The sequence below is a fragment of the Psammomys obesus genome, unplaced genomic scaffold (genome assembly GCF_907164565.1).
Source record: "Psammomys obesus unplaced genomic scaffold, mPsaObe1.curated_primary_1811, whole genome shotgun sequence".
In the NCBI taxonomy this organism is placed as follows: domain Eukaryota; kingdom Metazoa; phylum Chordata; class Mammalia; order Rodentia; family Muridae; genus Psammomys; species Psammomys obesus.
Window position 1 is genome coordinate 10,803,840 of NW_026596039.1, and position 15,640 is coordinate 10,819,479.

At 41.9% G+C, this 15,640-nt stretch overlaps 1 protein-coding gene across 6 annotated transcripts in view; it reads left to right on the forward strand.

The window, feature by feature from the left end:
- Positions 1-15,640, forward strand: part of Usp28 (ubiquitin specific peptidase 28) — a 57,793-nt gene that overhangs the window by 21,111 nt on the left and 21,042 nt on the right. For 4 of the 6 annotated variants that reach the window (XM_055622000.1, XM_055621995.1, XM_055621998.1 and 1 more), the window contains 7 exons: positions 1,695-1,781; positions 2,371-2,508; positions 3,740-3,813; positions 4,722-4,801; positions 9,457-9,605; positions 11,403-11,530; positions 13,142-13,237. In XM_055622000.1, coding sequence (XP_055477975.1) covers positions 1,695-1,781; positions 2,371-2,508; positions 3,740-3,813; positions 4,722-4,801; positions 9,457-9,605; positions 11,403-11,530; positions 13,142-13,237 — 752 coding nt within the window. The remainder of the gene's footprint in view (positions 1-1,694; positions 1,782-2,370; positions 2,509-3,739; positions 3,814-4,721; positions 4,802-9,456; positions 9,606-11,402; positions 11,531-13,141; positions 13,238-15,640) is intronic. The other 2 variants (XM_055621996.1, XM_055621999.1) reach the window with 1 other exon arrangement.

The following is a 15,640-nucleotide window of genomic DNA, read 5'->3' on the forward strand; positions in this document are numbered from 1 at the left end:
ATGGTGGTACACACCTGCAGTTTCAGTGCTCAAGAGGCTAAAGCAGAAGGATCAAGAATCTGAGACCAGACTGGATACATAATAATCTTTTTTAAGATAAACTTACAGTAAACTTACACACACACACACACACACACACACACACACACACACACGGGGGGGGGGGTAGGAGGAGGGGAGTAATAGAGATAGTAAACTCTGCTGTGCTTACCACTCAGATAAGAAGTGACTACTAGAAGGCTAGAGAAATGGGTCAGCAGTTACATATACTTACTACGTAATCAAGCACTGGAATTTGGACCCTTGTAATAGGCCAGTCAGCAAGCACATGCCTGTAAGCTCAGGTTCATGTGGTTGAAGATAGGATTATGGGCCTGTCTGGCTTCCAGCTCAGCTTAGAAAACCTCACTAGGTTCCAGGAGAGATCCTAGCTCTGGACAGTCTGTAGAGAATGATGGAGAACACTTTCTGGCCTCTGAGTGTGCACAGGGAAACACATGTACAGGTCTGTTTTTAAATGTTATAAAATCCCAGTGCTGTTGATCCCTGACTTTCACCACCTCCTGCCCCCACAGACCTAATTACAGATGTGTATAGCCTTAGACAAGGTATTGGTTTTATGTTCTTAAACATAATAAACAGAATTAAACTTTTCTGTAAGTTTTATTTTTAGTTGAGACAGGTCTTGCTATGCAGCCTAGGCTAGCCCTAAAACTCACTGTATAGTCCAGGCTATCTTTGAAGTGAGGCAATCCTTCCAATTTGGTGTCCCGGGTGCACAGATTATAGGCCTGAGCATCTGTGCAGCTTCTATCACACACAGAAAGGGTATTTCTGAGATTGTTCACGTTGATGAACATCTCGTCAGTTCATTCTTCTACTGCATAGTAGTAAATAAATGAATTTCTACACCATTCTTTAAAAAACATTTGTTTTTATTTGCGTACATGTATGTACACATACCATGTGCATATAGGTGCCCAAGGACCCAAAAAAAAGGGTGGGGTTGTCTGTAGCTGGAGTTACAGGTAGTGAGATATCCTGACGAGTTCCAGGAACCTACTCCAGTCTTGTGCAGGAGCAGCAAGTGCTCTTAACCACCTCCCAGCTTCTGCAGTTTCATTTTAATGACACTTTCTAACGTTTATGTCTATATGTATTTAGTGTTGTTCATTCCTCTTTTTAGACTTTGTTTCTTTTTTTACCTAAAGGAGTTAATACTTTTATTATTTGTGCATTATTGTTTTCTTAAAATAATAGAAGAACTGCTAGGTTGGTAGTATATATACTTTAAAAAAAATGAAAGAAAATGTTTATTACAAATGAAAGCAAAGGTTTATTTATTTAGAGACAGTATTTCATAGTATAGTGATTGGCCTAAAACTCACTCTGTATCCCAGGATGTTTTTGAAGTCACTGTACTCCTTCTGCTTCGACTTCTTGAGAAATGGGATTACGCTGAGCTACCATGCCTACCTTTGAAACCTACCCTTGGTTAAACATTCCTGTAATCTTAGCAGTCAGAAGGCCGAGGTAGGAGGATCAGGAGTTTAAGGCCAACCTTGGCTATATAGGGAGAATAAGGTCAGCATAAATGATCTATCTACTATGACCCAATTAGGTAATTTTAAAAAACAAAAACAAAAGTCTGCAATTGTATTGAAAGTAGTTGAGAGTGAATTTCTTTTTTTCAGTCTCTTTTTCAGTTGCCTGAATTTCGAAGACTTGTTCTCAGTTATAGTCTGCCACAGAACATCCTTGAAAGTTGTAGAAGTCACAGTGTAAGTAGGCACTGAGACAAAGTTTCTGTGTAAGGGATCAAGTGTGGGAACTGGCCCTCCTTTGGATTAAGAAGTGATGGTTTACAAAGATACAGTTATGTAGGAATAAAATCAGAAAAGAGTTCCAGGAAGGTGCAGTGAGGTGCTGTCTGACCTTAGTGCTACACTGTGGGGACACTCAGAGCCTGTGCTCCAGGTGCTGTCCTTTCTTCTGCCATCGGCTACTTAGGTCCAGGATGCAGAGCAGATTCCTGAGGCGAGGCCTGGCCCCTCTTAAAGACTTGAGTGTGCTCTTTGATTGCATCCATCTTGGCCTTGCATGGCACCTTGCTGCACTGCATCCTCTTAAGGTGGGTGGGTAGCTGCAAAAGCCCCCAGAGCATTCTGTGTTCCCCTCAGCACGTTCCCTGGCTGTTTCCAACTCCCCACGCTCTAGAGTGGCACCTTGCTGTCCTTATCTGGTCCCTCTTTGTCACTCTCACTGATCTAGAGCTTGGTAAATATAAATTAGAGAGTGATAGGTGATAACTTTTTTTTTTTTATTTCTTCAAACTTTCCAAATCTTGTAAAATGGCTATGTTTTCTATAGGAAAAGAGAAATATCATGTTTATGCAAGAGCTTCAGTATTTGTTTGCTCTGTTGTTGGGATCAAATCGAAAGTTTGTAGATCCTTCTGCAGCCCTGGATCTGCTGAAGGGAGCCTTCCGGTCATCAGAGGAGCAGCAGGTACCGGGTAACTTTGTTTCAGACTTGAGTGTTTGAAGTCACTCTTTGTTAATGTGACACTGCTGGTTTAAGTGTTACTGTGTGACAGGCTCTGAATAAACCTAGGCAGAATGACTTAGAGTTCCTTCATTTGCCCTTTATTTGTCTTCACAAGGTGTAGTTCAAGTGTGTGTGTGTGTGTGTGTGTGTGTGTGTGTGTGTGTTTGTGTGTTTGTGTGTGCGCGCGCGTGAGTGAGGTCCAGGGTTCTGGAAGTCCCTGTGCATGGATGAGGATCACACGGGGGCTGCCACTACTAGAGGAGGAAGAAGTGATGGTAGAAAGAGGAGCAGCATAACTGGGCATGATGACTCAGGCCTTCATCCCAGGACACGAGAGTCAGGCAGGAGGGTTACTGCACATTGGCAGCTAACCTGGGCTACACAGTGAGCTCCAGGCCATCCAGGTCTACTAGCAAGGTGTCTCCAAGAACCAGGGGGATGGAAAGAGTAGACTTAACAGCAGCTTCTGAAGCAGGTCCAAGTCTGAAAAGTAGTTCAGTGAGCCATAGTCAAGGATAGTTGAGAAAAGACAAGTCCTTTATCTGATGGCCCAGGTAGAAATCTTAATTTGTTTTGGATTTTGAGACAGGTCCCAATATTGAACTCAGGTGATCTTTGAACTTCTGATCCTCCAGCCTCAGCCTCCTGAATCTGGGACAGCAGGCTATAATATCACTCTGGGATAGAAATACTCTTTTTCAAACCTCCTAAAGCTGAATTCAGCAGCTTTTCTCTTTCAGTCACAGAATCTTTCCTTTCCTGCTACTAAACTCAGAGTTGTTGTAATAGCACCAGCTTCTTCCTGGATACAGTGTTAAACTTGCTGTCTGTTAAAAGGCCACATAGCTAACCGACATTCTCAAAATAGCTTATAAAATTGCCTTTCTCAGTCAGTTCTCACAGTATTTTAGTGAACTCTAGTTTGTTCTTTGGGCCTTTGAAAAAAATACCTAATTGGAGATGGTGTTTGTTTTTCTGTCACACAGATGTGGCCAGCCCTGCATAGTTCTGCTTCCTTCCTGGCCTAGCTTCGTCACATCACACTAATGCCCTGTGTTTGACTCTAGTCAAACCCTGGCCTCCCTGGAAAGGAGACGATGTCGTGGGAGTAGAATATTTAACTGTGGCAAATCTTTGTTTCCCCGCGTGCAGTATTGCATCTAACTTCCTGCAATTTGTGCCTCTCTTGTAGCAAGATGTGAGTGAATTCACGCACAAGCTCCTGGACTGGCTGGAGGATGCGTTCCAGCTAGCTGTTAATGTCAAGTGAGTGTTGAGGGTTTGTCTGCACATCCTTCTGACTCACAGTGGCCACTGAAAGTTAATAGTGGGGAAAGTCACTCTCCTTAAGTAGAAAGGGCTTATGTTTGCCAAGCCTTTTGGTGGCCACTGAGCTATTTCTCATTGTGTAGCTTTTCTCTCTCTTGAAAGAACCCCGACTAACTGCTTGGTTGTAAGATGTGATTGAAAGCAGGTACATGATTCCTAGATGTGGACATGGTATATATATGGAACCATTATATTTAATGTCACTTACCTGGGACATCTGCTTAGCATTTATAAAGGGTGGGGTCAGTCACTCCAGCCATGGACACAGGTGCAGTCAGGGCTAGGAGGACAAGTCTCATCCATCTGTGGTTGCCAAGAACCTGCTTTTCTACATACAGTCTGAAGCTGGAGAATAAAGCTCTTTCAAGTGGTTTACATTGGGAACTTAACCCAGTTAACTAGAATGTAAGACAGGCTTTAGGAAAAGAAAATTTGCATTCTAATTCTGCTGTGCCACTGAGAAAAATTTTAAGTGTTTATTTGTAAAACTCTGGGAGAGTTCGTTCTTCACTGTTATGGTCTTCTTTACCTTGTATATATATGTCATGAGGCATGGCTATGTGTATCAAGTGTATATAACACACGTATTTGCCACTGAGTATGACTCCCTAGCAGCCTGGAGACTAATGCTCCCAAGGTCAGGGTTCACACATTTCGTCTCCAGCACAGTGCCAGGCATCTTTCTGTCAGTGTCTGAGCTGAATTACACCCTTGCTTCCTTAGATGCCATGTACTAGTCTGTGGTAATGAAAATGGACTCCTGTTGTTTCTTAATGCTGCTGGGGTTTTGTGAGTACATACTTGATTCAACTGACATCAAATTGCCTATCTTTCTTTTAAAATAGCAGCAATCCCAGGAATAAATCTGAAAATCCCATGGTGCAGCTTTTCTATGGTACTTTCCTGACCGAAGGGGTTCGAGAAGGTAAAGTCTTTTGTGCTCTGTATTTGTTGTCAGCTGTAACTGGTTCTCACTGCTATGTCTTTTCAGGGAGACAGGATAGACTTGAAAGTCCAGTGAACCCTGGTCTGAATGCTGTCTCTGGCTTTTTTGTGTACAATGGACACAGTCTTTGTCCTACAGCTGTCATGTTAAATTGTGTAACATCTGTGTTGATGGCAATGATGCTACTTCATTTTTTTCTGGAACATCTAATCTCAGATTTTATAGAATCAAACTGCCAGAAATGCTTGTCTACTCTGAATAGTTAAACTTGCAGGCTCTTGGTCACGTAGAGTAAAATGTATTCAGTCTAACTACAAAAGTCTTCTAAAGTCTTTCAGTCTTCAATACTGTTTAAAAGTCCAGAGTCCCTTCAGAGATCAAGGCAATCTCTTAATTGTAACCCATTATAAAATAAAAAAGCAAATTACATGCTCTTAACACAGAATATACATTCTCATACCAGAAGGGAAGAATGGGGGTATAAGGAGGAAATACTGGACCAAAATAAGACCAAAATCCAAATCCCATAAACTCAATGGCTGGTGTCTAGGACATCAGTTTTAAAGGGCTTAATGCCTCTAAGTTAAATAGTTAAATAGGTTGGGCTGGAGAGATGGCTCAGCAGTTAAGAGTGCTGACAGCTATTCCAGAGGACCCAGGTTCAATTCCCAGCACCCATATGAAAGTTCACAACTGTCTGCAACTCCACTTTGAGGGAATCAGACATCCTCACAAAGACATGCATGAAGGCAAAACACTAATACACATGAGAAAAAAAACAAAAAAACAAACCCTGTTGCCTGGGCACATAACTTTTACTTTTTAATTGCAGGATTTTGATTATATAAAGACAGAATAGTATCAAAACCTGTGAATTTAGCAGCTTGTCAGCCCTTGGCCAACCATTTCCCTGCACAGCCCCTGTCTGCTCTTCTTCATTTTTATGTATTTTTAATATTTGGTGTTTTGTTGTGGTTTGTTAGTGTGGGTTTTTTGTTTGTTTTGTTTTGGTTTTGTTTTGGTTTTGGTTTTGGTTTTTGAGACAAGGTCTCACTTGTAATGTAGGCTAGCCTAAAATTTACTGTATAGCCTAGGGTGAGACTTCAAACCCTTATCAGTCCTACATCAACTTGTGTGAATATAGGCATGTACTATCACTGGAGCTTATTTAGATTTATTTTATATGTTTATTATATGTGACGTGAATCCAGAGTTCATACTGTATTCTTACTGCTAAACCCACAGCCCCTGATACTATTAGATACAGCCCAATACCACATATAGTAGCTACTTCTCTGTTGCTGTGATGAAATACCATGACTAAGGAAACCTACAAAGTCCACCTCCCGGTGTCCCCCACCTAGGCTACCTTCTGAACAGCGCCACCAACTGGAGGCCAAGTGTGCAAATGCCTGAACCTATGGGAGACATTTGTCATTTAAACTGCATCATCCCTCTCCCTGTTCCTTGCAGGCTCTTGGTCACGTAGAGTAAAATGTATTCAGTCTAACTACAAAAGTCTTCTAAAGTCTTTCAGTCTTCAATACTGTTTAAAAGTCCAGAGTCCCTTCAGAGATCAAGGCAATCTCTTAATTGTAACCCATTATAAAATAAAAAAGCAAATTACATGCTCTTAACACAGAATATACATTCTCATACCAGAAGGGAAGAATGGGGGTATAAGGAGGAAATACTGGACCAAAATAAGACCAAAATCCAAATCCCATAAACTCAATGGCTGGTGTCTAGGACATCAGTTTTAAAGGGCTTAATGCCTCTAAGTCAGCACCACATGGACAACAGACATTGTCAACTTTGGCTGCCAACTTGGTATGGGTCCTTGCTCCTTGAAGCACATTAACAGAAGCTTTTACTCTTGTTTTCTAAGAGCTCTCTATTACAAGTTGGAAGCTTGCTGCATGTGGTCTTGCACTAAGGAAGCCCTTCCCTTTGTTCCAGCACAGAGCAGCCTAGGGAATCTCCTAACAGAGCCTTTCTTCTGGCACATGTCTTGGCTGTAACTTTCTAGTGCTCTCTTTCTGTCCAAACTACAGTTTGTATTTCTTTCTGTCTCACTTGTTCTTTTCATAATAGACTCGTGCAAGCATTAACGATAATAATCGTGCTACAAAGTCAACATTATGCGATCTTGAAAATTTCAGTCCATTTTAAAATTTTGCCTCAGGCAAGTTTCTAGGACAAAGGCAGAAGGTAGCCCAGGTTCATTGCCAAAATACCACAGAACTGGCCTCTGGATGCTGCTAGTCCTGTCTTCCCTCTGAAGCCTGTAGTGCCGGACCTCCACAGTCTTCATTGCTTTCAGCACTGTTGTCTTCTAGGCGCCTGTTAGAACAGTCCTTTAAACTCTGCCTATAGCATTCAACACTTTTTGGTCCAGAGTTCCAAACTCTTCCACATTTCTCCAAAACCCTCATGGTCAGATTCTTGATAGCAACAGGCCATCAAGATAGTAATTCTCTGGTATCAACTTCTGCATTAGTTACTTTGCTGTTGTGATAAAACACTATGCCCAAAGCAAATTATGAAGTTTAATTTGGCTACTGCTCCAGAGGGATAAGTGTCCATCTTGGTGGGGAGTCATAGCAGCACTCAGCAGGCATGGTGGCAGGAGCAGAAAGCTGGGGGAGAGAACATCTTGAACTGCAAGCATGAAGCAGAGAGGCTAAGAACTCCATAAAGCCCTTCAGCGACCTAATGCCAATATGCCATACCCCCACTAAAGCCATACCCACTAAGCCTACAAACTGTTTATAAACAGTACTACAAACTGGGGGTGAAGTGATCAAATGCTTGAGCCTGTAAGGGAAGTTCCTCATTAAATCACCATACACAACTTTTCCAAAAACAAGCATTTTAGCCTGGTGGCAGTGGTGTATGCATGCCTTTAATCCCAGCACTTGGGAGGCAGAGGCAGGCAGGTCTCTGTGAGTTCAAGGCCAGCCTGATCTACAGAGTAAGATCCAGAACAGCCATGGCTACAAAGAGAAACTCTGTCTTGAAAAACAAAACAAGAAAAGGAGCATTTAAATGACAAATATCTAGTTATCATTTAAATTCTTTATGAATATATATAAAGAAATAGATCTGTCTATATCACAGTGTGCCATTGAAGGAAGTCAGGACAGAAACTTAAAGCAGGGTTAGTGAATGAAAAAATTAAAAAGGAGAAGACATGTCTGCTCCTAGATATGGTGGAGGAGAAAGTTTATTGTAGATTCGAGCAGAGCAGAGCTAAAGGCAGGGACATTTGGGAGAATCCAGAGTGGACATGACCCTGAGCCATGTAGGGAGAGGGAGGAACCAGCCACAGCATCCTGGAGGCCCAAAAGAGTATACCAGGTAACCAAAATAGTTGGATTATATAGGGAAGGGCATCTGGAGGAAGGGCAGCCCAGCCTCTGGGATGGAGAAGTTGAGGGGGAAGGGGTAGAGGGTGGGGCATGTCAGCCAGGAGGGTCATGTTTCCTTTGATAACGTTAAATAGGCACCTCAGCCGTTCTTCCCCAACTTAACATCTAGACAGTTCCTGCATGGAGGCAGGAACTGATGGAGAGGCCATGGAGGGGTGCTGCTTATGGGCCTGCTCCGTGGCTTACTCAGCCTGTTTACAGAGCCCAGGTCCACCAGCCTAAGGATCTCACTATCCACAATGGGCTGGGTCCTCCCCACCTACTAATGAAGAAAATTCTCTACAGCCAGATCTTATGGATGCATTTTCTCAATTAAGGTTTCGTCCTTTCTGATAACTAGCTTGTGTTCAGTTGACATCAAATTGGCCAGCATAGTCTTATAGTTTGTGAGACCCTCCCCCCAAAAAAGAAATGGAGAAGTGATTGAGGAATATACCCCAAGTCAGCTTGCTTCTACATGTGCCTGCATGGATTAATAAGGCCTCCACACAAAGGAGCCAGGGCTGACCTGGACCACTTAGTTTCTGAGTTTGTTGTAATCAGTATTGAAGTCCTCTCCCTCTGAGAAAGCAACCCAGGACTGCCCATGTTGAGTCAGTAGTGTCCACTCAGCCTCAGCTTCCTAGGGTGGTTCATGTATGACTGATTGGCAAGTGTCATTTCAGTGTCTGGGCTCCCATTTCCACGTTGTTTGTTTGTTTGTTTTTCCTTGAAATACTTTGTTTTGTGATTCTTTGAGGCAGGGCCTTGCTGTGTACCTCAGGGGGCCTTGAATCCTCAATGGTCAGCTTTTCCCAGGCCGGGCTGCAGCTTGTTACCCGCCATGTCCATATTGAAAGACATGTTTTAAAGAACCTCATTTGTTTGTAATAGCCCCCTAGCTCTTTCAGTCTGGAATTTACTTAACATTTGACATAGTCCTCCCTGCTCCTCTTAATTCCAGTCCAGTCAGGGCTCTCTTCATGGGCCTTTGATGGGGGCCATGTACATGAGGTAGCTTTGCTTTTGCAGTATCAGTGGTTGCGTGTTGTTCTTGCTCAGGCCCGTGGCATCATTGGAAGTTGCCACCCTGGCTCAAGTGTCTTTCTACCTGGTTCTCAGGAGACTGCTGAATTCTAGAAGGTGGTGTCTCATGGGAGCCAGGGTAGTAGACTTTAGATGGTACCAGTGAAGCATTAACACCCCTCCCCTTTGTTTGTCTAGGAAAGCCCTTTTGTAACAATGAGACCTTTGGCCAGTATCCTCTTCAGGTAAATGGTTATCACAACTTAGACGAATGTTTGGAAGGGGCCATGGTGGAAGGTGACATTGCACTGCTTTCTTCTGATCATTCAGTGAAGTATGGGCAAGAGGTAAGAGGTATATTTTTATTTGTTCTGCCAGAGATAAAGCTAATTAAGTAGGATTGAACTTTTAGGCAAATGAGTTCCATCACGAATTAGTAACCACACACTGAGCAGAACTTGAGTCTGTCTCTTATCTCACCAGTAGATATGTCAATCAATGAGTCTTTGTGCTCTGAAAAATTATTTGCTAAAACTGAGTTACTCACATAAAGGTTTATGTATCTTCTGATGTTTTAAGTATGATTAAGTTTCTTTCTGTTGAAGCCTGCACCTGAGTAGGGAGAACACACCGTCCTTATTTTCGGAGGGTAAAGGTGATTAACTCCTATGGTATGGCATTTAATTTTTTTTTTTCATAGTAGAGTATTTATTGTTCCTGGTTGTATATTCTGCCTTTGCTCTTACATTTTTAAAATATAATTTTCATTTATGTGGGATTCTTGTTTTTTGATGGGTTGGAGAAAGCAGTGAAGTTAACTTGAGTAATTAGTATGGCAACATTCCAGTTAGGCAGGAATTAGTGAGCAGCTTTGTAGCATAATTGTCAGCATTCTCTCATTTGGCTTACTCTCCTCTTAAACATTTACAAAATTGGGGCTTTTGGCACTGTCCAATTCAAGAATTATAATAGGAAAAATTGACTTGAATTAAAGTAAGGTACCTGACATAGGCCTGTGGAGGTGTTTTATCTCTAGAAGGTGCTGGGATATGGAAAGCACTACCTCCTCAGCTTCTCCGGGAAAGAATGGATCCCTGGCAGCTTGTACCATGTATGCAAGCTTTTACAAATGAATGATTATTACTTATTCAGTGTCCAAGGACAGGAATTCTGTAAAAATAAAACTCTAACAAGTGTCATTATGTTTGTTTAATTAACTTAACCCAGAAGTCGAGGCACAGTGGCTCATGCTTGTAATTCTGTCACATCAAGAGACTGATTAATGAGAGGATTGTTGCAAGTTCAAGGCCAGCTTTGGCTGCTTAGTAAGTGAGACCCTGTCTCAAGAAGCAAACAAGAAAGATAAAAGATTCAGGTGTGAGCTACTCAGTCGATTTAGCAGGTGCCAGCAGGGCCTCTGAAGGGAGCACCACTGAACCCTGGTAAAAGGATGGTTTACCAGCACTCTGGGGAACCTCTGGCTTGAGGGTGAATGAGCAGGGCTTCCTTCTGCTGCAGTTTTTCCTTAGCTGTGTTTAGTGTCATCTCCTACGCTGAAACTCTGGGTACCATTGTAGGTTCACTTGACTGGCTTTCCTCTTAGAAATTTGTGTTCTAGAAGTCAGACTTTCCTCAGAAACATGGAAAATTACAACATCTTGAGGCTTTTTCAAATTTTCCTTTTATGCATAAACAGGACTTAAACTATGGCTAACTGTAAATAAACAGTATATAGTATATTTACAGTGTTTGTCTTTTTAGATGTTTTTTGGATGCAGCTATCTCGTAATTATATGCGGTCAGGCTGTTTCCCGTAAGATCTGAACATCTGAACAGTGATGACTCATTTAGGGAATGGTGTTGGTGCTTGGTCAGGTCTTGTCCTCCATGATGGTTATTTTTCAGGATGATGGTTGAATGCAGTGCTGCTGGCTAGCTAGTAGATTTGGAGGCTGAGGAACATTTGGTCATACTCTTCAAATATGATTCTAAATATTTGTATGAGATGAAATGCTGCATAATGTTAATTTGACTTGAATATAATTTCTATATCAAAAGAGGTTTGGTAAAGGATGTTTAAAATGTGGCTGTTATTATTTCCTGACATTAATTTTTCTTTTCCCCATGTTTCTACCTGGACATAGCGTTGGTTTACAAAACTGCCTCCAGTGTTGACGTTCGAACTCTCCAGATTTGAGTTTAATCAATCTCTTGGGCAGCCAGAGAAAATTCACAATAAACTGGAATTTCCTCAGATCATTTATATGGATAGGTGAGCCTTGGTTCAACTGACTTTGATGTTAAATAAGTGCAACGGTAGAATGACTGAGCTATGTATTTGTGTGTGGAGATCACCTGGACATCTGGATAATGTGTTCATTTTGATTCTATGAGCCTGGATTTAAGTTTGTATTTCTGAGAATCTCCCTGAGTGCTGTTATTGAGCAGTCTGTGTTCAGAACATTGATCTTGTTTCCATGGATGCTGTAAACCCATAGAGTGAACCATGCAAAGCAAGTGCTAATTTATATTATCAAAGTAAAACCGTGTATCTACAAGCCCATAGGCACACCAGCTAAGTTTTTAATAATACTTAGGTTTCTGTTTCACATCCAAATCAGAGAACATAACTTCCTTTAGCTCTGACACTCCAGCAACCATGGAGGAAATGGATTTTCCAAAGTTTTTTCTAATAAGGACTCAGTTGTGTTGAGAGAGAGCAAGGGAAAGAGGGAGGGGTAGAGAGAGAGAAAACATACCCAGTATTAGCAAGGAAGCAGATCCGTCTCAGAGCTCATCCCCACACCCCCTGGAACTTGATGCATTTATTATTTGTTTAGCATGAAAGAGAATCCATACTCTCTTCAGTGGCTTCAGCCTCAAAATTGTTTTGGCATTTTGGCTCCTTGTATTTCCGTTGAAATTTTAGTAACTTGCCAGTTTCTGCCAGATAAGGGAATCTCATTTGGTTGGATTGTGCCACACCTGTCAGTCAATCTGGGAAGAAATGACATCTTAGATTGTGGCTTTTTTCCTTCTTTCCTTTCTTTCTTTCTTTTTCTTTTTTTGACAAGGTTTCTCTGTGTAGCCTTGGCTGTTTGGCTGTCCTGGACTCCTTTTGTAGACCAGGCTGGCCTGGAACTCAAAGAGATCTGCTTGGGTCTGTCTCTACGCTGCTGGGAGTACAGTTGTGTGCCACCATGCCTAGCTTGACTTTTTTCTTCTAAATGTGTTGTCTACCATTTTTTTTTAATATCTTCATTTATTTATTTCAGTGATGCTTTTAAAAAATGTGTAATTAAACTCATCATTAGGTAAATCATACTTTTTTGATATTACGAATTTCTGAAATTCTACTCTCTAATCTCTTGGAGCAGATGGAAATAGGATGGTTGATTGGTTACTAAGTTGATGTTGTATCTTCAGGTTGGACTAAGCTCACTGTGGCCTTGTAGCAGCTAGAGAACAGCTCTGCTCTGCTGTTTCTACCTTTGTTTCTTTTCGTGCCATCCTATACTGGCTTCACCTTTAGTCAAGCATTAGTAAAGTGGTGAGAGTGGGCATCCTTGCCTCATTGCTGACCTTGGGGTTGGGGCTGTAGTCCTGGGTTTGATCCACAGCAGAGCACTAAACTGGATTTGGTGGCTTACCTCTATAACTTGCACTAGAAGGTGAAAGACCAGAAATTCAAGGGCATCCTCACCTACACAGGGAGTTAGAGGCCAGTCTGAGCTCTGAGGTTCTGTCTCAAGACAAAACCACGATTAAAACAATTCATTTTGATTATTCTATAACTGCATGTTTTGAGAAAGTCTTCTTCACTGAGATTGTGTCATTAATATTTGTTAATACAACTTCTATCAATGGGTTATCATTTGCTTAGGTACATGTACAAGAGCAAAGAGCTTATTCGGAGTAAGAGAGAAAGTATTCGAAAGTTGAAGGAGGAAATACAGGTTCTGCAGCAAAAATTGGAAAGGTGAGTCAGTGGGTACTTTTATGCTTAGCAACATAAAGCAAATAAAATATGAATATCATATTGGCTTTATATTTAAAAGTTCAGAGTGTAACTAATAACTAGTGTGTTATAAAATAGCCAGTGCCTTCATTTTAAGTGTAAAGGAGTCTTTAAGTCCAGGTAGTATCATCTGTGGTTAAGCCATCCTGAGGACTTCAGGGAGAAGTGACTGGAGGGGAAGAGAGGAGTCCTGGCTTTGCTAATGTCTGGCAGTTTCTTCTGCTTGCCCTGTTCTCTGACTAAACAAATGAGAGGCAGTGCTGTCAGCCACTTGTTCTCTTTAGAGGAAATCTTGACCTTCTGATTCTCCTGCCTGGATTTCCCCAGGGTCGGGATTGTAATGGCCTCTGTACCTGGCCATTTCACTTATAGAAAACGGGCTTGTGAAGTGTTGAGATTAGGTGGTGTGGACTCTGCTTTCTTTGTTTTGCAGAATAACTCAGGGTTTGTATAGTATAGATATAAACTAGATTTGGTTTGACATTTAGAAAGGAAATCTGTACACTGGTGGCTTCCCTCCTCCCCTTCATTTATTAACAATCTCCTACTACCACCCCACATCACCCAGTCCACTGCTAGGTCATTAGTTTCTTCAAGGGACATAAGTTCCTCCCAGATCCAAGATTAACATTTAACGTTATTTGCTCTGTTTGGGGTGAGAAAATGAGCAAAGAATAATAATGAACGTGTGTACAATGGCATTCATATGATGGTCACATGACAGCTCGAAGAATTAATTCTCTTTATGTGCAGTCTAAGGATCAAGCTCTGGTGACAAGTGCCTTTATCTGCTGAGCCAAGTCACTGGCCCAGTTATTTTTAGAGAACTTAAAGAAACCAAGAATAGTGAGACTTTGGGAGTGTTTTCCTTAGTGTAATGTTATTTTTTATTTTTAAAAATTTATTTTGTTTTTAACTGTCTGTATGTGTATACGTTCTATCTATGTGTGATTATGTGCACCTGTGAATGCTGGTACCTGCAGAGGTCAGACGAGAACATCAGATGCCCTGAACCTAGACTTAAAGACTGAGCTGCCTGCACTGCTGGGAGTGGAACTGGGGTTCTCTGTAAGAGGAGTATGCTCTTAACTACTGAGCCCCTACTTTGGCTTTCAAACTAAATGGTTATAATTTGAATTTTTTGGGTTTTGATTTACTTATTTTATGTGTACATGTGAAGGTCACAGGATACTTTTTCCTTCTGCCTTGTGGGTCCTGGCAACAACTTTGGAGCCAGCACCTTTCTTCATTATGCCAGCTCACTGGCCAAAATGTAACTTTCAAGGTATGATTTAAACACTGGAGGGCAGAGAGATGGCTCAGCGCTCAAGAGCATTTACTGCTCGTGCAGAGGACCTGGCTTTGGTTCCTAGCATCCATGTGACAGGTCACAGCCACCTATGGCTTCACTCCCAAGGAATCTGATGCTCTCTCTGACCTCTGTAGATTCCTGTACACGTGTGATGTTCATGCAGACATGCAGGAAAACGCTATACACATAAATAAGTGAGTGGGTTTTTAAACACCCACTGTGCAGATATGCTTGTATGAATGTGTGTGTGGCACTCCAGGGAGAACACCTAAGAACTTACAAATATGCTGTTAGATACAGGTCTGAGGTAGAATAGATAGCTTTCGTGGGTTTTTTGTTTTTGTTTTGTGTGTGTGTGCATATATACACACACTACCTTATGTTTGAGTTTTCTTATCACTTCAGTTTGTAAGTATAAAAATAATTGCAGGCATTGTGGCCAGTAATCTCAGTATTTGGGATACCAAGGTAAGAGAACTGAATGAATTTGAGGTTGGTCTGGGCAGTGTAGTATGGCTCAGGCGAGCCTGAGTTCAGTTCAGTTTAAGTTCTGCCTCAGAAAAACAAAAAGGTAGGGCATGGTGGCAAATACCTATGATCCCAGTACTTAGGAAGTAGAGACAGGAGGATCAAGAGTTCCCAGCCAACTTGAATTATATGTGACCTTGTCTCAGAAAACAACCAAAATGCTTACTATTTCTTCTCTAAAAGTAAGGTTTCTTACTTTCAAGGGGTAGATAGGCATGTTTTAAACCACCTTTTCTGGGTTTTGGTTTGTTTGTTTGTTTGTTTGTTATCCTGTACTGAGGCTTAGAAAGCCTTGTGCATGATAGGTAAATGCTTTACTCCTGGACTACATCCCATCCCATCCTCATCCCCACTCCCATCCCCATCCTCACTCCCACCCCACTCCCATCCCACCCCATCCCATCCCACCCCACCCCACTCCCATCCCACCCCATCCCATCCCATCCCATCCCATCCCATCCCATCCCATCCCATCCCATCCCATCCCATCCCATCCCATCCCATCCCATCCCATCCCACCCCAC